Source organism: Microcaecilia unicolor, chromosome 3 (assembly GCF_901765095.1).
Source record: "Microcaecilia unicolor chromosome 3, aMicUni1.1, whole genome shotgun sequence".
NCBI classification, from domain to species: Eukaryota; Metazoa; Chordata; class Amphibia; order Gymnophiona; family Siphonopidae; genus Microcaecilia; species Microcaecilia unicolor.
The window spans coordinates 106,809,967-106,831,694 of NC_044033.1; the positions used below are offsets into that span (position 1 = coordinate 106,809,967).

The window sequence follows — 21,728 nt, forward strand, 5'->3', positions numbered from 1 at the left end:
CCAACTTATAGCCCTGGATGCTTTTGTTTTGTTCTATTATGACAGAAAAATGTCCAAGTGTTAGGAATGCTCAGATCCCATCCTTAATACACCTCCTTGTGATCTGAATGCACTTCTGATGGACTTCATAGAAAAACACCTAAAATTTGGTTTTGAAAATACCAATTTGGACATTTTTGTGAGAAAAACATCCAAATGCAGATTTATGCCACTTTTTGGACATTTTTCTCTTTTGAGAATGAGCCCCTATGAAGACACCTTGATCCCTATGAAGATTGTTTTGTCATAGGGATCAAGGTGTCATGAATAGGGGATGAAATGGAAGTGGTCTATTTTTCCTTGAAACCCACATTGCTTCTGGTTTCAATATATTGTCCATTTATTTTAATAGAATGTCTGTTTCTCCATGTATCAATTTAATTTACTGGAAGCTTGGTCGGCTTTTCTACCTATTGAACAGGGGAACATCCATCCTGTACTTCTGTTTACACACTGCTGCTTGCTCTTTTCTATTCCTTACTAGAAAAACTTATGAGGATGGAACACCTTACAAGCAACAGAAATCATCATACAAGTAATCACATAAGTCTGCTAACAAGATAATAATAATATATTCTGATCTTGAATTATGGAGCTTTACTAAGGGGTACGTCCACTATGATGCGCTAATGGATTTAGGAATCCTTTGACACGCTAACGGATTAGCTAAAATGCTCTTTATATTCTTATGGACCCCTAAGACTGTATCAGTAAATAAAATCAAATTAGACCCCAGTCTATCTTGGATATCCAGTAGCAGGTATCATGATAGTTGCCAGAGCTGTAAGCATACAGTATCACACAACCAAAGACAACACAGAATATCGCAGCTTATTTAATCAGAATGTTCTTGTTTTCATCAAGAAAAAAATGTCATATAATAAAGCATGAGTGGGCACTAGTTTCTTCCTTTATTTTTTTTTTTAATATAACAACACTGGTCTGAAAACTGTATAGCCACATATGGTGGAAGGCAGCCAATGATCATAGCATGGAAAACCTTCACCCACTGCTTCAGAAACAGATAATCCATATGACACAACAACATACAATGAGAAACAGAAAATGCTGCCAGAGCTCCTCTTTGAAATTTAAGTCAAATTAAAGGAAAGAAAAAGGAAAACACACATAATAAAGGTCTAAAAGTTAAAACCGTGAGCCACGCTTTTATGTCATTAACATATCAACACACAATCTGTATAAAAAAAAAAAAACATGATCACACTTTCTATGCCATCCAGGTGAAGCCAAATGCAGATATATAAAATAATGCCATGACAACTGACTTTCACTGCTACTTCTACATGGTGTTGACAGAAACTGGGGCATTCCTTTGGTTTGTTTTATACAAAATGATGTAGATTCAGAATGACTGGATTCCAGTTTTCTCTTCCTTCCTTTTTTCATGAAATCTTCTGCACGCAAAGTTCTGAGGTCAGTGTTCTTTAAGTCTTCTGTGAATTTATTAGGATCTAGTGCAGCTTTCTGATGATCTCCCTTTAAATGCAAATAAAAACAAAAAATCATTATACTTGCATAAAGAGTTCTTTCTTTGTGCAATAGGATCAGTTCCTGGCAATTTTCCCCTCTTACTGTAGTCTGTAAATCCCTATGAATTATGACAGTTTATAATACCCATTAGCCAGTATACACTTCACTCAGCTTCTCAACACTATCCAGTAAACAGACCCTTTTTTACGGCAAACAGTAAAACGTAGGTTGGTGAATCAAGGACCTATGCCTCCAACAAAAGCAGGAAGATATTCTTTCATGACAAGAGCACATTCCTAGTGAAATGTCATACCTAAAAAACAGATTTACTCTGTCCCAGTGCATAAGTACATAAGCCCAGCATCCTGTTTCCAACAGTGACCAATCCAGGTCTCAAATACCTGGCAAGTGCATATAAACTGAGAGCACCCACTAAGTAATTATTGACATAATTAAATTAAATAAAATAGAATGCATATGAGATGGACATGGAAGAAGCCACTGCTTGCTCTGGGATTGGTAGCATGCAATGGTGCTACTAACTGGGTTTCTGTCAGGTACTTGTGACCTGGACTGGCCACTGCTGGAAGCAGGATACTGGGCTAGATGGACCATTGGTCTGACCCAGTATGGCTATTCTTATGTTCTTAAATTTGGCTTAGGACATTCAGTTTATTTATATTTTTTTATTTATGAATGAATGAATGACATTTATATCTCACATTATCCCAAAAACAATCTCGAGTTCAAAGTGGCTTACAATTTTGATTAAAAATACAGAGTTTGAATTTCAACAATAGTGAAGTAGTATGATGAAGAGTAACAGATTAGCAAATAAACTACAAATAGTGTACATATTGATAGAGTCACAGAACAGAAAACAGATAAGATTATCAACTGGTTATTGTTATATTAACTAATGTAATGAATTCTGGAATGAATATATTGTTGTTTGAGCTCCTTAAGCTTACTCTCAAATTTAAAGCAACCCCCAAAAATATATGGAACAGTAGCTAAAGCTATCAGTCTCAAATACAGCAAGACTTGTTGCCCATTGATTTTAATACTAGGCCAGTACTCAACTCACAAAGTATTACTTCCTTCCTTTCACTAATTTAGTTCAATTTGTTTTCCTATTCCAAAGGGCTTACAGTTTAAAGCTTCAAGGATCATCACTGGAAAATGCAACACTTGAACCGTGCTTGCATGGTTTTCAAGCCAATACTCAACTCACCATGTATTATCTCCTTCCTTTAATTTAGCTCAATTTATTGTTTAATTTGATTACACACTTTGGATAGACATCTTGAAACAAGGAACAATTATTTTTTATAAAAATAATAATACAAACCTAAATTCACATATAAAACAATGACATAACCAGTGATCCAGTTGCTCTATTTGTGCCCTGCTGTCTCTGTTCCTTTTTGAGCAGCACCTTCTCCATCACGTGCGGGACAGGTGTGGTCTTATGGATGAGGGAAGGCACTTTCAGAGGACATCAACACTGCACCCAAGTGCTCACAAACACGCCAATGGCCGGTCTTACAAACGGAAGACTCCCAAGCAAATTGATGTTTCTACTCCTTCTCAGGCAGCACCTTCTCCTTCTCTGACACCCCAGGACAGAAATGGTCTTATAGAGGGTGCTTTGGACTGACATCCCCACTGCACACAAGAGCTCCCGAACACACTGATGGCAAGCGTTATAAACTTGCAGGTGTGGAAATTAGGAGAGATCCAGTGAAGCTTGAGGAACGATTAGAGTTTGGCAGCTAAGGTTTAACACTGAAAAATGCAGAATCAGGTATTTGGGCTGTAAAAACCCAAAGCAATGGGTAAAGTACTGTTGTACATAAAAGAAGAATGGCACTTGGGCACAATCATATCTGAGGACTTTAAGATGGCCAAACAGGTAGAAAAGGCAACAGAAAAAAACAAAAAGATATTCTGGAGCATAGGAAGAGGAATGGTCAGAAGGAAAAGGAAGTGATAGTCTTCTTTATCAGTCTCTGGTGAGATCTTCTTTGGAATACTTTGTGCGGTTCTGGAGACTGCATCTTCAAAAGGATATATACATGATGGAGTATGTAGTCTGTCCAGAGAGTGGCTACTAGAATGGTTGATGGCCTTAGTCATAAAGCATATGGGGACAAGCTTAATGATCTACACATATATAGCCAAAAGGCTGGAAAGAGAAGATATGACAGAGACATTTAAATACTTCCAAGGCATAAATTCATGGAAGTCAGGCTTTTTTTCAGTAGAAAAGAGGGTCTGGAAGTAGCTGTCATAGGAGGAGGGCAAATAGGGGCAGACTCAGATTTTATTTTGTGTTTTACAAAAAAGGAAGTGGACACATGGAACAACCTTGCAATGGAGATGGCAGAGACAAGAATAGAAGAAACGTGGAACAAGCACCAGGTCTCTCAGATGGGTTGGAAAGGGTTGTAGAGACTGGGCAAACTAGATAGGTCATATGGTCTTTTTCTGCCATCATTTTGTAAGTTTCTCTATGAGCTGCAAATAGCCATGATATAAGTACCTATGTAGATTATAAGTGCATGGGTTTTTTTTTAATTTGCCACATGGAGGTAACTCTATAAGAAACCACTTAAAGTTAGGCGACATGTATGTACATAAATGCCAGTATATGAACACGTGTGTATAAACCCACAGGCAAGGAGTGCACATTTTATTCTCTGCCCCATGGAACATACTTGAGAACAGATTATATTCCCATCTCAAAGTTGTTATAGCCAACTGTGCAGCAGAGACAGGCCATGAGATTTAATGTGAGCCTCCTGGCAAACAAAAATTTCAAAATATAATTAAATCAAAAATTCAACTATATTTTGAAAATAATAAACTTGGGAATACTTCAGTAACTTGGGAATACTTCAGTAACTCACTGGTGGGATGCATTTAAGGCAACCATGCAGAGAGTTGTAAATGTATATTTTATTGGCCTATGCAAATGGCAAAATGCAGAGGTTTTAAGTTTTGAAAGTAAGCGTAAGGTGCTCAAACAACAATATATTCAGAGTAACGATAATTCCCTCCTGAAACAACTTGGAAAAACTGTGATATCAGTATAATAAATACTGGGTAATCGGGTGAGTACTTTAATATTTCTAAACAGGCCCAGTATTATAAAGAGTCTAACAAAACCAGATATTTATTAGCTTAGTATTTAAAAGCCAAAAAGGGTAGGTAGAGAGGGTAAGCATTGATTAATGATAGCTATGATTTGGTGATCAAGGATTCAGAGGTTGCGCAACAATTCTTTGAATGTTATGCCTTATATTGGACAGAGCCATAGTTTCTGACTCTAATATATCAGACATTTTGCACAATTTACAGTATCATGAATTTTCCCTTTCAAAAAAAATAAAAAAAAGAGGAATTAGGTTGTCAATAACTTCCTTGCCACAAGGGTAAGCTCCTGGCCCCAATGGGTTCTCTGTAGAATTTTACCAAGCCTTCAGAAAGCAGCAGACACCAAAACTCAAATTATCTTTAATGGGGCTTATAATACCAGGGGGTCCTTTTACTAAGGTGTGCTGAAAAATGGCCTGCGGTAGTGAAGATGCGTGTTTTGGGTACTCACAGAATTATTTTTTAGCGCACCTACAAAAAATGCCTTTGTAAATTTTTTGCCGAAAATGGACATGTGGCAAAATGAAAATTGCTGCACGTCCAGCGTAGTAACTGGGCAGTAATGGTCTACGTGCGTCGTTTCACTTGCCGCGTATCAGAAAATAAAAATATTTTTCAGACGCGCGTAGTGGACGCACGCCAAAATTGAAATTACCACAAGGGCCACGTGGCAACTCCAATTTGGCACACATTGGGCACACGTAGGCGCCTACGTGGCTTAGTAAAAGGGCCCCTAGGTTTGGCAGATGATTCCTTTATGGAGATGAAGGTAGTTATGCTGCAAAATCCAGACAAAGACCCCTTCCATTTTGCTAATTCCCAACCTATCTCTCTGAATAGCATAGATTGTAAGATCTACTCCTATATATTAGCCATGAGGTTGGGCAAAGTTCTGCCAGATCTGATTAGTAAGAATATCTGGGATTCAGGAGAGGCTGAATGTCACTATATAATGTTATACTCCTGTTTAAAATCCTCTTAGCATAATCTCAACAAGACCAAGAGATAGCCTTGTTCTTAGATGCTGAAAAGGCCTTTTATAAAATTGAATGGCTCTTTCTGTTTAAGGTTCTTGAATGGTTTGGGATCAGTTCCCATTTCATCAGAATGATCCAATTGTTGAATGTAAGGCCAATGGCTAAAGTATATGTCAATGGTCTCTCTTGTTTGAAAGTGCTACAGGAAGGAACCAGGTAGGAATGCCCCTTATTGTTTAATATTGCTGTAGAGCCCCTTATTTTGGCTACTAAGTCCCATTCACAAATCAAAAGAGTTTGACATAGACCTGTCATTTGTATGATCACAGCTTATGTAGATGATGTGTTGAATCCATACCGACTGTACACATTTTTAATTGTCATGCGATAATATTGGGATACCAGGTTAACTGAGGAAATACAGAGGGGGCAATTCATAATACGGCATAGGCACCACTTACGCCTCTCAAAGGTGCCATCAAATTGACAATTAGGTCGCTATGTATGACTAACTGCAAGGATGGGGCATACATATGGGCAGAATATGGGCAGACCGTGAGCATGTCTCCCAGTTAGGCACAAAGCAGCCTATGATGATCAGCATTTTTTATTAGGAGCACGAGCCTGCCTCTAGAGTTCATGGCAGCCATTTTGAAGAGGTAGCTGCATCAGGCAGGAGGAAGTGGGCATTTCGCATGCCCATTCCCCAGCTAGAGCAGCAGGGATCAGGAAGGTAGGCCACAAAGGATCCTGGGGGGAGGGAGGAGGCATGGTGTTGATGTTTGGAAGGTGGGGGAGGGAGTGCTGGGGGACTGGAAGGGGCTTTACTAATGTTCAAGGGGGGGGAGTTAAGACAGAGAAAAAGGGGACTGGCATGCTTCAAGCTAGTACCTGGAATCTATGAGAGTGCTGGTCGATATTCAGCACTGTCACCCATATAGCTAAGTGACCAAAGTTTGAATGCTTTTTCATTATACACTGTCTCTTTAAGACTGTCACCTGATTGGTTGCTGCTACTAAGTGTGTCTGACGCTAACTCATTTAAAGAGGGTTGCCATTTTCTCTGTGCTGTCTTCCGTACAAAGAGGCCGATAGGTTCCCTCAATGTAAATGTATGTATCTTATTGTTGAGTGACTAGCCCGCATAGGGGTGTGATCTATCCCCCTAGACGTTTATCTCCTCTTTTTCCTTTCAATAGAGCTCCCGACCGTTGGACCCTGAAGCAGACAACGAAACATCTAGCCACCGTTGGTCGCGGTCTGTCAGGAGGAGAGGAGCCAAGGAAAATACGCCATAGCCCAAGCTAAGTGCTTTATATTTTATTACAGCAGGCTACGTGCATTTCCCATATAATTTTTGAAATACAGCATAGTACTCTTTGTAAGTGGCAAGTTTGGATGCTACTGAATGTACTGTAGGAGATTTTTTTCATGTCAATAATGAAGCAGTCCTGCTCTATGTGTTTACAACGCTTGTGAGCTTCTTGAGGCTTTTTCCTCCTATATCATCTGTGGTTCCTGGAAGTCAGACTGTTGACGAACTCCTATAATTATTTATATTTATTTGAATAGGTTGGGTTAGGGTTTTCACCCCGGTTTTTGATTTAGTTTATCTTCCATATATAGGACACATCAAATCACAGGCCTGCCTCTGTCTCTTAACATCACATCAGTATATCCAAATTGTCAAAGAAAAAACAAACAAAACAAAACACTGATGGAGAAAAAAAAAGACCAAATGGTTAAAAACTCCCATTTAAAATTCAAGGAAAACCGTATCTGCACTTGAGGGAAGAGGGGTAGTAGGGGTAAGGCTGCCTATACCGTGCAGATGCTAGCAGGCTTGGATTTAGGTAAAGGCAACACAGGCAGCTGAACATGGCACCAAATTTCGACGCTGTCAAATGAGCTGAAGAGGAGCGTCATCCTGTTTGATATAGTGCTCTATATTGCTATGCTTAAAAAAAAATATATAGTAGCATTAAGGCTCTCTGGCCCCTACTGTACCCTCTAGTCCTGCCTATGGAGCACCAAAACCTTAACAGCAATGCTTTCCAATATACAGACGATGGTAGGTTTCTGGTGGAAGTCTTCAGGGTTGGACATAGTTCTGTGTGTGTGGATTAAGGCAAAAGTGAAGGAGTATACAGTAATTAACCCAGGAGAAGGCCACTTTCACAGGCCAACTGGATTTGGAAAAATTAAAAAGACAAAAAAAAGAAGGCGGCCTGACTCATCAAGATCTCATCCTATTAACAAAGAATGCGAGAACATTTTTAGTGAATCATACCCGGAATGAGGAAGAAATAAAATGCAAGAAAGGAATGAATCAGTATTCAACAAACTATGAAATCTACCCAAAGAATGAACTAGAGAGCAAAAAAAACAAAAACCAATGAAAGGCAATGGAAAGAGAGTTAGAGATGGGAGCAGAGAGAGGACAGTGAAAGAACAGCGGAGGTCTCTAACTGCGGTCCTCGATTCAGGCTCTTTAGAATATTACTAATGGGTATGCAAGAGAGAGATCTACCTACAATGGAGGCAGTGGGTATGCAAATCTCTGTCATACACATTTATTGTGGATATCCTGAAACCTGACTCATTCGTAGCCGTCAAGGATTGGAGTTTGAGATCACCATTCTAGACAGTCTTGCCTGAGTCAGTGAACATGTGAGAAAACCTTTGATTCCCTGTGATTGCGGTAATGAAGAAACTACACAACCCCTCCTAAAATCCCAACTGCTGGCAGATAGAAAACAGCAGACAGAAAAAGAAGCTCCAGCTTAGTCACTCTGGAAAACTTAGGTGTTCTCTCTTGGCAACCGCCAGCCCACCACTGCCGCTTGAGTAAAAGTTAACTCCTAAACCATGTCACAAACGGACAGCATAGAAAAGTGCAGAGATCAATATTTTCCTTCAGTCAAGAAATAACATTCATAGTTTTCTCCATTTTCTAAAATAGCAGGCCTTTGCATAAATTATGCTGAATAACAACCATTATTCTGGCCTAGAAATAATAATAAGACAATTGCCTGAAACTGACAGCAGATATAATCGAGCGCTCTCTCAGGAACTAAATATAGCTGTAAGCAGTTCACGGAACATCTGTGCAGCGAGTCCCATCCCAGTCCTAATGATAAATGGCCAGGCTGTTTTATATGCAGCTTCTATGCTGCCTTACAATTATATGAGACTCCCTCAGAGAAACTGACTTTTTATTAAACAGTGACATCAATCCTGAAAAAACAAGGACAGTTCTCCAGGAACAAGATGGAAGCTACAAGATTTGTTGTTTAAGCTCTCAAAAGAACCAAGAGATTAACTGTTGAAAACTTCAACCCCACCCCACCCTTTTTTTTTAAAGAGAAAACAATTCTGGAGACACAGAAAAATTGGGGGTGGGGGGGGGGTGTCTTTTGTCTTTAGCATTTAGCGCACGCCTATTTTTAACGCGCGCTAAAAACACCAACGCACCTAAGTAAAAGACTCCCTTGGTTTTCTTGAGGCTACATACAACAGGGGTTCTCAAACCTGTCCTTGGGAAACCCAAACCAGTCAGGTTTTCAGGATATCCACAATGAATATGCCTGAGATCGATTTACATCTAATTCCTCCTTGATAGGCAAATCCATCTCAGGCATATTCATTGAGGATCTCCTAAATCCCTGACTGGCTGCCATACAGAAAGTCAGTGGCAGAGAGAAATATTAAACTTATGCACCAAACTTTTCCCGATTCACTGTTAAAAATCACCTCACTTTCTCTATTCTAAGAGCCTAGTATAGAAACAAAATTCTGTGGATGAATATTTTTATTTTTTTCAGTAGAGCTAAACCCTACAGAAAAGTCACTAGAACAGTTTTTGTTTGTAACATGAGGCTTGCTAAGAGTGTGCAGAAGTTAACTAAAAACAGAACAGACTCATTAAAAAACCTCAATTTTGGATTCATAGTTTCTATTCTGGGGAACCGAAATGAATGGAATACTGCATGTTGTGATCATTTTTATCAGATTTTTATTTCAATAGCATTTCCATTCTAATAAGGTACACAGAAATAAAGTCTGTACTGTTTGCCTACTCATTATGTCATAAAGTGCAGGAGCTGCTGATGCCAGTACGGTGAGCCCGGTTACATACCTGGAGGGCTCTGCTCTCAGTAGCTTATGGCTCTCTCTCAGATGAAACATCGCCCTCTGCTCCACTACTGGCACTGGGGTCCTCTTTGCTGCGAGGGACAAATTTCTCTTTCCCCGATTCAGAAGTTCCCTTGGTTCTGGTCTTCTCTTTTCTTTGCTGTTGTTTTTCAAGCTTTGCTAGCTGTTAGGAAGAAGAAAAAAGCAAATAGGAAAAGAATGAATAATTACAAAAAGTAGCATGGATGTTAATTTACTTGAATACATGAAGGGGCTGATGCAGACACTGACGTGGAATAAGTGTAATGTCTGTGCACAATTTTGTGGGCACATGATGTAGAAAAGGGTTCTGCAAAGAAGCTAACCCTGTGCAAAGCCTTGTGTTAGACATCAGTGCCCAGCACATTAAAACCAGTACTAATGAGGCTATTAGCTATTCCACCCCCAAAGCAGAGACATGTACAGAAGACTCTAACGCCTATGTTTACTAAGAGGCGCTATGGGCTCGTTAGCATTTTTAACACGTGTAAATGGTTTACGCATATTAAACGCTAATGTGCCCATAGAAATGTATATCCACAATATAAATTAAGGTTCACACTCAATAATTGGTCATGCTTAAGTAAACATTCACAAAATAACAACAGTTAGAAATGCAAAAATATCTTTATTCTATTAATAATACATGTAAATTTGATCCTCTTATTCTTCTCTTGTTAACTCATAGTCATATAAATCTGTCACACTCAAGCCACTAGGCTTGAGTGTGATAGACTTATATGACTATGAGTTAACAAGAGAAGAATAAGAGGATCAAATTTACATGTATTATTAACAGAACACAGAAATGTATAGGCGCGTTAGCATTTAACATGCCTTAAATTTACAGGCGAGTTAAAAATGCTAACGCACCTTAGTAAACATACCCCTAAGATTGAGAACAGTGTCTGAGTAGGTCTAGAAAAGGTTAGCTTGTTCTACAGTAGTGTCTGTGAGGATTAAATGCCTGCTCTTCTTTTTCCTGTGAGCACATGGGACTTGCCAACTTTGTTTGTGGCCTCCATAAGAACATGGGCTAATAAAAAAAAAAAAAAAGAAAAAAGAAAACAACCCATTGTGGGGGAGGTGATGGTTCTGAACAGTGGCAGCCCTACCATTAGGCCAACTGAAGCGGGGGCCTCAGGCGGCACTCTTCTGAAGTGGCATCGCCCGCCCCCTGCCTTTCAATCCCTAACCCCCTTCCCCGAATTTACCTTTTATTTTCTTGTTTTTCAAAAGGTGACGGCAGCGATTCCCGTAGGCTGCCCTATCACCAGTCCTGGCCCCTTCTCTCTACTGCAGCCTGCCACTCTAACGTAACTTCCTGTTTCCTCGGAGGCAGACCGCAGTACAGGGGCCGGGACCGGCAGCAGGGTAGCCTATGGGAATCGCTGGGAAGGGGGTCGGGGAAGGAAGGGTGGAGATGTCAGACCGTGGCAGGATGGCAGCTCATTGCTCACATCAGGCAGCAGATTGTCTTGGGCCGCCCCTGGTTCTGCACTAAGAGCAGCTACAGCTGTGCACAGGTCTGACCAGAAAAAAAAAATTGTATTGGCACACATCTGTGCACATGCTGGAATACTATTTTGTGTATAAATACTGGTATTAAAAAAAAATTATGTGCAGAATAGTACTACAGCACATGTGAAGAACATCATCCTGCTCAGACATGAATACAGCACCAACTGGCCTTAGCATGCAAGCTTGCACACATGCACAGGTCTTATTTGCATATCATTTGTTTACTGCATCAGCAAGCAAAAATTATGTATTAAGCTTGCATTAGAAGCCATGCATTCAGGGGGTCTTTTATGAAGCAGCAGTAAGCCAAACACAGGCTTACTGCTCGCTAATTCAGAACTACCGCCGGGCTATCACAGTAGCTTGGTGGTAATTTCCACCACCCCCCCCCCCCCCCCCCCAGCGCTCACCATTTCCGGCACCACAAAAATATTTTTATATTTATAGCACCAGTGTTTACCCAGTGGTAATCAGGCAGTGCCATGCGCTGTCTGGATACTGCTGGATTAGTGCAGGAGCCCTTACCGCCACCTCAATGGGTGGCGGTAAGTGCTCCCCCCCCCCAAAAAAAAAAATAGCTGCGTTGCAAGTTGTTCACTTGCAGCATGGCCATTTCTTTAAAAAAAAAAAAAAAAAAAAGACAGCCTTTTACTTGCTGCACAGGCCCCCTTTTTCCGCAGCTTGGTAAAAGGACCTCTCAGCAATCAGCGCAAGGCTCTACAGCAAGTTTTCTATGTCAACCCCCGAAATCTAATGTAATGCAAACACTTATAGACCACACACACCCCTAAGGGTTCTGAGCGGTTTACAAAAGATTAACAACAACAACAACAAAAGACTGGGAATTACAATTAACAAATACATTTAAATATGATCATTAAAATTAAGTTTTCCAATATTATTAAAAAATAAAACAGTTTTCAAGTACTTCTGGAAAAAAACCAAAAGAAACAAAACAGAGGTAATCCACTCCAAATTCAATCTGTCTGAAAAAAAAAAAAAAAAAAAAGAAAGCACTATCCCAGATTTTCTTAAAATGTACACTCTTTGTCAAAGCTGAGACATACAAATAAGCTTTGTAATAGTAACTGGAGCAAGACCACGTAAAGTTTTAAACACAAAAGAAGCCCATTTAAAAGTTATACAAGCTTGCACAGGAAGGCAATGAAGACGAAATAAGTCAGTCTCGCTGCCGTATTTTACATCTTAGCAGAAATTCCTGTATAAACAGTGTTGCAGTAATCGATCTCAGGCAGCATTAAGCTCTGAACCAAAAGTGAAAAATGATCTTCATAACAATAGGATCATACAGTTCTAAGTTGTTTAAGTTATAAGGTTAACAAGTTTGTTAATCTTTATTTCTGTGAAATTAGACAATGGAATCAGGACAAGAGGAGAGGATTCATAGTTTAAACTACCTGCAAAATGGCAGCCCTACTTATAGCGCAAAAATCTGCATATGGATTACTGCTAGCTAATGACAGTTTGCAAACGCTTGATATCAACCAATCACAAGGTAGCTTTTTAAAAGCTTAATGATATCACACTGTGTTCAGACTTTCTTGAAATTACAAAATGCATTGACCTGTTTCCCCTACGGCAGCGGTTCCCAAACTGTGCGCTGTGGCACCCTGGTGCACCTGTTACGCTCTGCTACACTTCTCCAGGATGGGTCGGTTTCTGTTTCCTAACCCGGCAGCCATCATCCGGCTTGGAGCAAGAGCAGCAGCCATCTTGGCTAGCTCAGGAGGGGGCAGCCATCTTGTCTAAACGAGAACAGGAAGGAACTCCATATCTGGTTGTGGGAGGATCTCCTATGGGGGCTGCCATGTTGGATGCACCTGAGTTTGGTTTGCTCTGATTGCTTCACTATTTAAAGCACTGCCTCCAAGCCTTCTTTGCTTCGGCCTCAATTGTTCTGAGGAGTTGCTGTGGGAGTGCTGTTCACTGACTATGCTTCTGTTCCTGTTTACCTGTGCACCAGACCTTGGCTAGTTTTCTCGGATTACGCTTGTTTGCTGCCTGCCTTGACCCTGGACTGATTTTGACTATTCTTTGCCTGTCGGAGTACTGGTTCTGGACTGTGTCTGTTTCCTGCCATCCTGGTCAGCGGCTGTGCAACCCCGCCGGTTCCAGAAGTCCTGGTGGCCGCCTGCAGCTGGGAGCTCAACTCCCGGTGAACGGTGGTCGCTTTCCAGGTGAAGCTAGGGCTTGTCTGGCTGCCTGACTGAGTGCGGTAGCACTCCATCTCTGCCGTGCTCTGTCGGGGCACAAGGGCTCACTACTACCGGGTCATAACAGTAGGCTGAAGCCATGAGCTCGCCAGACAGGTCCGAGCTGTCTCACCTGGCTCAGGTTCTCCTCCAGCAGCAGGAGCAACTAACACGCCTGTCCAGCGCCTTGAAGGAGGTCTGCAGTCAGCTACCAGGACTCCAGCGGCAGGCGGCTGTGGCCCCTCCAGGCTCTAGAGCGGAGACTTCCGCTGCACATCTGCGACTTCCAGAGCCACCTCACTTTGACGGTACTCCCGCAGCTTGCCGGGGGTTTCTGAACCAGTGTCAGATCCTGTTTGAGCTGCAACCGGAGGCTTTCCCGTCTGACAAAATAAAGGTGACCTACATCATCTCCCTGCTTTCCGGTGCCGCGCTGGCTTGGGCGTGCCCGCTGTGGGAACAGCGGAGTCCGGTTCTGGCAAACCTGGATGAGTTCTTGCGGCAGTTCCGGATGGTATTCGACATTCCTGGCCGACCTTCTTCTGCCTCAGGGGAGCTGCTGCGGATCCAGCAGGGCTCCGGGTCAGTTGGAGCGTATGCCGTCCGGTTCCGTACCCTGGCCGCGGAACTCAGGTGGAACCAGGAGGCCTTAACAGCCATTTTCTGGCAGGGTCTGGACAGCCAGATAAAAGATGAATTGGCTGGCAGAGAGATTCCCGCTACATTGGATGCCCTTATTGAACTCTGCAGAAAAATCGATATCCGGTTCCAGGAGCGAGCCCAGGAGAGGGCCACGCAGCCGGCACCGCAGAGATCCAGAGATCTTCCTCACTGCCCGGAGACGTCTAGGGGCCTCAAAGAGGGTTCGGAAGGAACCGAGGAGGTACCCATGGTGATGGGCCGGCATCGCCTGTCCAAGAAGGAGAGGGCCCGTCGTCTCCAGAATCAGCTATGCCTGTACTGTGGGCAGGCCGGGCATTTCACAGGCACCTGCCCGAATAAGCCTGGGAAGTCGGGAAACACTCCGGCCCAAGCCCTGTGAAGGGGGTGGCTCTGGGCCGGTTATCTTCCCTTCCAGACAATCTGCTCTCGGTCCCTGTACTGCTCCGTGGAGAGGGGTTCCAGGGCCAGACGATGGCCTTGCTGGATTCCGGGGCAGGGGGAAACTTCATAGATGCCGAGTTCCTGTCCCAGTTGGGGGGCTCTTCGGTGCCCTGTCAACCAGCTCTCAGGGTTACCTCCATCCAGGGGGACAGTCTTCCCCGGACGATTACCCGAATTACCTCACCCCTGGGTATGCAGGTGGGGGCACTTCATCAGGAGAAGATCTAGTTTCTGGTGCTCCCCCGAGCTATTCACCCGGTGATCCTCGGTCTACCCTGGCTTCGCCTCCACGCCCCGATTATTGATTGGTCCACCGGGGTGATCAGACAATGGGGTTCCCACTGCTTCCAGCACTGTCTTCAGCAGATCAAGCTGCCCGTTCCTGTCTGCTCCACCCAGCTCCAGACTCCGCATGGGAGATCGCCTGGGCTGCCAGAAGAATACCAGAATTTCCGGGATGTATTCAGCGCACAGGCTGCAGACACGCTTCCTCCCCATCGGACTTTTGATTGTGCGATTGACCTGCTTCCAGGAACCAATCCGCTCAGGGGACGTCTGTACACCTTGTCCCGGGAGGAATCGCAGGCCATGCGAGTTTACGTCCATGAGAACCTACTAAAGGGGTTCATTCGGCCCTCTACCTCGCCAGCAGGGGCCGGCTTCTTCTTCGTGTCCTAGAAGGACGGGTCTCTTCGGCCCTGCATCGATTACCGGGGCCTAAACAAGATCACCATTAAGAACCGGTACCCGCTCCCACTCATCCCAGAGCTGTTTGACCAGTTACAAGGGGCCAAGATTTTCACAAAGTTGGACTTGCGAGGGGCCTATAACCTGGTGCGGATCAGGGAGGGTGACGAGTGGAAGACGGCGTTTAACACCCACGAGGGGCATTTTGAATACCTAGTGATGCCATTCGGTCTCTGTAATGCCCCTGCGGTGTTTCAGAATTTTGTGAACTACATCTTCCAGGATCTGCTATACTTCTCCGTCATAGTGTACCTTGACGATATCTTGATTTTCTCACCCTCATTGCCGCAGCACATCACACACGTCCGCACAGTGTTACAGCGACTCAGGGAGCACCGGCTATACGCCAAGTTGGAAAAGTGCTCTTTTCACCAGCAGAGACTTCCTTTCCTGGGATACATTGTCTCATCCACCGGGCTGCAGATGGACCCAGATAAGCTGAAGGTGATCCGCAACTGGCCGGTACCCCAGGGTCTTCGGGCTTTACAGAGATTCCTGGGGTTTGCCAATTACTACCGGCAGTTTATCCGGGACTACTCCCTGATCACGGCTCCTCTGACGGCCCTCACTAGGAAGGGGGCTGATGTGAAGAACTGGACGCCGGAGGCTCTCGCTGCTTTCACCACCTTGAAGGACGCCTTCCTCTCTGCCCCGGTACTCCGCAGTCCGGACCCAACCAAGCCGTTCCTGGTAGAGGTGGATGCCTCCTCCCTGGGAACGGGGGCTGTACTCTCCCAGACATCCGCATCCGGGAAGAAACATCCCTGCTTCTTTTTCTCCCGCAAGTTCACCCCAGCGGAGCGGAACTACACGGTAGGGGACCGGGAGCTCCTGGCACTTAAAGTTGGCTTTTGAGGAGTGGCGTTACTTGTTGGAGAGAGCAGCACACCCAGTCACGGTAATAACGAATCACAAGAACCTCTTGTATTTGCAGAACGCCACCAGACTGAACCCTCGCCAGGCCCGGTGGTCTTTGTTTTTCGCCCGGTTTGACTTCCGTCTGATCTTCAGGGCGGGCGAGAAGAATGTCCAGGCGGATGCCCTGTATCGCAGCTTCGAGGCTCCGGAGGACCAGGAGGAGCCCTGCCCAATGCTGAATCCGGCATGTATTCCCTCCATGTCCGGGGCCAGTGCCGCTTGCCAGAAGGCCGTTCCGGTGGGTCTCCGTAGGAAGGTGCTGCGCTGGGGGCACGCGTCCGAATTTGCCGGACACTTTGGTTTCCACAAGACCTTACATCTGATCTCCCGATCGTATTGGTGGCCCCGGATGGCGCAGGATGTTCTCCAATACGTGTCTACCTCTCCGGTGTGCGCCCGAACTAAGTCTTCACATCAGAAGCAGTGGGGGCTGATGCAGCCCGTGCCGATACCACAGCAGCCATGGGAGGACCTGTCCATGGATTTCATCACCGACCTGCCACCCTCGCAGGGCAATACGGTCATCTGGGTAGTGATCGACCGGTTCTCCAAGATGGCCCACTTCATTCCTATGAAGGCTTTACCCACTGCCGCTACCCTTGCCGCAAACTTCATCACACACATCTTCCGGCTCCATGGACTGCCACAGAGGATCATTAGTGACCGAGGCTCGCAGTTTACTTCGCGCTTCTGGAAAGCTTTGTGTTCAGCTTTTGGGGTTACCACTTTATTCTCGTCTGCATATCACCCCCAGACCAATGGTATGGTGGAGCGGGTCAACCAGACTGTGAATGCGTTCCTCCGGGCATACTCTAACCAGCGCCAGGATGACTGGTCTACTCTGCTACCCTGGGCTCAGTTTGCCTATAATAACAGTCTGCATTCGGCCTCCCGGACGACACCTTTCAGCACCATCAATGGACGCCACCCGCATCTACCTCCGCCAATTTCCCCCGCAGAAGTTCCACCTCAGGTGCAGTCCACAGTCCGTTCCTTTCAGGAAGCTTGGAAGAAGGTCCAGGATCAGCTACGACGGGCAGCGGTCAAGGCCAAGGAGACCTATGACCGTAGAAGACAAGCGGCTCCCACATTCCTGCCGGGAGAAAAAGTATGGTTGAGCACCCGATACCTGAAACTGCGGCTCCCATCTCTGAAGTTTGCTCCCCGGTTCATCGGTCCTTTTGCTGTACGATCCAGGATAGGAGCAGTGACTTACCGGTTGCACCTACCCAGCCAACTCCGGGTGCACAATGCCTTTCATGTGTCCCTCCTGAAACCTTTCCGCAGGTCCAAGTGGCATCCTGAACCCAAGAAGGTGGCCGTGCCTGAGAGTGATCCAGATCCAGAGTATGAGGAAGATCGCATCCTGGATTCCAAGCATTGTGGAAGGAAGCTGTACTATCTCCTCGCCTGGAAGCATTTTGGACCGGAGGATAACTCCTGGGAGCCGGCGGCCAATGTGCATGCTCCAGATCTGATCCGGGAGTTCCACGCTCATCATCCTGCTAAGCCCAGAGCAAACCGGTGAGGGGGAGATCTTTCCGGAGGGGGTACTGTTACGCTCTGCTACACTTCTCCAGGATGGGTCGGTTTCTGTTTCCTAACCCGGCAGCCGTCACCCGGCTTGGAGCAAGAGCAGCAGCCATCTTGGCTAGCTCAGGAGGGGGCAGCCATCTTGTCTAAACGAGAACAGGAAGGAACTCCATATCTGGTCGTGGGAGGATCTCCTATGGGGGCTGCCATGTTGGATGCACCTGAGTTTGGTTTGCTCTGATTGCTTCACTATTTAAAGCACTGCCTCCAGGCCTTCTTTGCTTCGGCCTCAATTGTTCTGAGGAGTTGCTGTGGGAGTGTTCACTGACTATTCTCCTGTTCCTGTTTACCTGTGCACCAGACCTTGGCTAGTTTTCTCGGATTACGCTTGTTTGCTGCCTGCCTTGAACCTGGACTGATTTTGACTATTCTTTGCCTGTCGGAGTACTGGTTCTGGACTGTGTCTGTTTCCTGCCATCCTGGTCAGCGGCTGTGCAACCCCGCCGGTTCCAGAAGTCCTGGTGGCCGCCTGCAGCTGGGAGCTCAACTCCCGGTGAACGGTGGTCGCTTTCCAGGTGAAGCTAGGGCTTGTCTGGCTGCCTGACTGAGTGCGGTAGCACTCCATCTCTGCCGTGCTCTGTCGGGGCACAAGGGCTCACTACTACCGGGTCATAACAGCGCCACAGCAAACTCTCAGGAGTGCCACGGCACATGGCTCCCTACTTTCCCCTCCCGCAGGTCCGGCATCTACCGCTTCCTGCTTCTTCCCCCCCAACCACCGCTGCAGTGCTTGCAGCTTACATTTTCAGGCTGTCTGCGATTCACACAGGCACTGCAGGGACTTCTCTCTGCCGTGTCTGGCCCTCGCAACAGGAAGTTGCATCAGAGAGGGCCGGACGTGGCAGACCGGGAAGGCCCCGGAGTGCCTGTGTGAATCGCAGATAGCCTGAAAATGTGGGCTGCAAGCACTGCAGCGGCAGCGAGAGAAAGAGAAGGAAGCGGCAGTGATCCTAAACCTGCAGGAAGGAAGGTAGCGAGTGATGCTAGATTTGGGGAAGGCAGAGGGCTGCAGGGAAAAGGAGACCTATGTGACGAGGGGGGTGTGGATAACCTATGTGGTGGGGGGGAGGGGGGGTGCTGGAGACCCATGTGGCCTGGGGGGCAGAATCTAATGTGGCCGGGGGGAGGGGGTGCTGTGGAGTCCCATGAACTGAAAACGTTTGGGAACCCTTGCCCTATGGGGAAAGGGTAACAAGTTAAAACACTCGCTCACACTGTGGCAGAATGCTGCATCTCTCTTTCCTTTGTTAGCAAACTCAGGGCCCCTTTTACAAAAAGTGCGCTAAAAATAAGAGTGTGCTAAACGCTAAAGACGCCCATATATTCCTATGGGCGTCTCTAGCATTTAGTGCACGCTAATCACATGCTAAAAACACTAGCACGCCTTTGTAAAAGACCCCCTATGATCCATCTGTTTGGGGGACTTTGGAAGAGGCATGTCATTAGACTAGTATAGTGTGTGGGTATGAGGAGGGGGACTGAGTGCTGCGGTACAGCCCAAATCTTTCTCATAATGGAGAGGTGTTTAGGTGCATGCCCGTGTTTGGGAGTTATCTGGAGGGGTTGCATGTGTTTCGAAGGGGAGGGGGGTGTTTGGGATGTGTCTGTTTATGTGCAGATGTGGAGAGTGGCAAGGGGTGTAATTCCCACTCATTACTGAAGTCTTTGTTTTTTTTTCTATCACTGAAAAGAAGAGGAGATGAGGAAGGAGGAACACAAACTGGGAAGGACATCTTTTTCTCCATATTTTTGAAGGGACTTAGAAAGGAAGTGCCTTTTTGTTTTCGCTCAGGACAGAGATGCCATCTTGGTCTTTTCTTTCACTAGTGCTAGCTAAAAATATACACCTAACGAGGGTTCTTAAATTCAGGAACTACCCCCCCCCCCCCCCGATATTCAGCCCATGGTGGTCAGCGTCTGTAAAGGTGCTGATTGCTGCCACAGCACAGAAGCGTAGCCAGACCTGCCACTTTGGGCAGGCCCCGAATTAACCTGGGTGGGCCGTTCCCACCCCCACCCCTGTACAGTTATTTTAAAAAATTCCCTCTCCCCCCCCCCCCCCCCCCCCCCGTGCATCTTCTTCTCTCTCCCTCCTTGGCCTACCTGGGCAGCGCTTTCTCCCTTCGCCATCTGTTCCCGAGTTTTGCATTTCTCCCTCTCTTCTGCCCGCTCTCCCTGTCCGCGTGGTCTGATCATTTTTACTCCCTGAAGTGCCGTTCTCCCTCCATCACCGGCAATTCCCATAGCCTTCTGCCAGCGTGCGTCATCGGGGGCGGGGCCTCTCCTTAGGCCCCACCCCCGACAACGCACGCTGGCAGAAGGCTATGGGAATCGCCAGTGCTGGAGGAAGAACGGCGCTTCAGGGAGTAAAAATAATCAGACAAACGGATGGGGAGAGCGGACAAAAGATGCAGGAAAAGATTGGCGCCTCACTTGGGTTGGGGCTTATGGTGGGCGGGCCTGAAGGAAAAGTGGCTGGACCTGGGTCCGTCCAGGACTGCCCGTGGCTACGCCCCTGCCTCAGCATATCTGGAGGATATGTTGGGTTGCTGATGCACAGGGGGATATCAGGAGCAGTGTGTGTACATGTGTTTTGGAGGCGCAAGGAAGGGGAGTCTGCCCCCAAAACAAAGCACAGCTACTAACACTGTGAATGTGTTTAAGAGAACCATACTTAGATTTAATGAAGAAACTTCCAGAAGGAAGGCAATGGTAAGGCACAGAGGACCAAAGCTGAAATAAATGGTAAATGTAATTAAAGATTGGAGAAGCAAGTTATCAACACTTCAGAACAGTCTACTGCTGACCTAATTAAGACAAGTGAAGGGGAATTTAATAATTGGGCTCCTAAAAATATGATTGATTGATTTTTATTTTTTATACACCGCCCACAAGCCTGAAAGCTATTGAAGCAGTGTAGACTAATGCACCTATTTCATGTTTATTTTATAAAGACAGGAACAAAACAAGAAGGAACCAATTCTGCAGACAAAAAGAAGCAGAATCAGCTGAGGAAGAAAGTAGCATAAAACCTGTTTGAAAAACAGCCTGACAGGGTAGTGTTTCAGTGGATAAGCCTGTGTCAGGGGTCACATATCTAGAAAACAAACAAATCATCTGAAATGTAAAAGCAAAACAAAAAAATCTTAAAGATGAACAATAATTAAAAACCACATCCATGAATAATAATAAAAATAATTTTAATACATTCAATTCCCATGAATTCCCAGCAGCTCTTCACATTCAGCACATGCTAATCAGTAGCACCACTTTGGAAATGGAGCTGTAAGTACCTCATTCACTGACATTTCACTTTCCAATTTTTCAAAATTTTATAGATCTATTATGGGTAACTGGAACATTGATAGACACACCTATATGACTATATGAAGCTACAAGGAGATAGACAAAGGAGTGACAGGACAGGAAATATTTCTTCATGGAAAGGTTGATGTCAGGGGCATAGCTAGGTGGGGCCACCGGGGCATGGGCCCCCACAGATTAAGCCCTGGCCCCCTCTACTTCGGATCCCCCCCCCACGCTGCCGCCAGGTACCTTTGCTGGCAGGGGTCCCCAACCCCCGCCAGCTGAAGTCTTCTTCAGCGCCGGTTGACTCCGGCGCCTTCGCTGATGATCTTTTTCTGACGTCCTCCGTGCACGTCCTGCACGGGGCTACATACAGGACGTGCACGGAGGACGTCAGGAGTCAGAAACAGATCAACAGCAAAGGTGCCGGAGTCGACCAGCACTGAAGACTTCAGCTGGCGGGGGTTGGGGACCCCCGCCAGCAAAG

General features: G+C 45.6%; 1 protein-coding gene across 1 annotated transcript in view; it reads right to left on the reverse strand.

Annotated features, from left to right (window-relative positions):
- Positions 1-902: 902 nt before the first annotated feature.
- DTD1 (D-aminoacyl-tRNA deacylase 1) overlaps positions 903-21,728 on the reverse strand; it is a 208,434-nt gene continuing 187,608 nt past the window's right edge. The window contains exons 5-6 of the mRNA XM_030196233.1: positions 9,805-9,984; positions 903-1,536 (exon numbers count right to left, since the gene is read on the reverse strand). Of these exons, the coding sequence (XP_030052093.1) occupies positions 9,829-9,984 (156 nt within the window). The 3' untranslated portion in view covers positions 903-1,536; positions 9,805-9,828. The remainder of the gene's footprint in view (positions 1,537-9,804; positions 9,985-21,728) is intronic.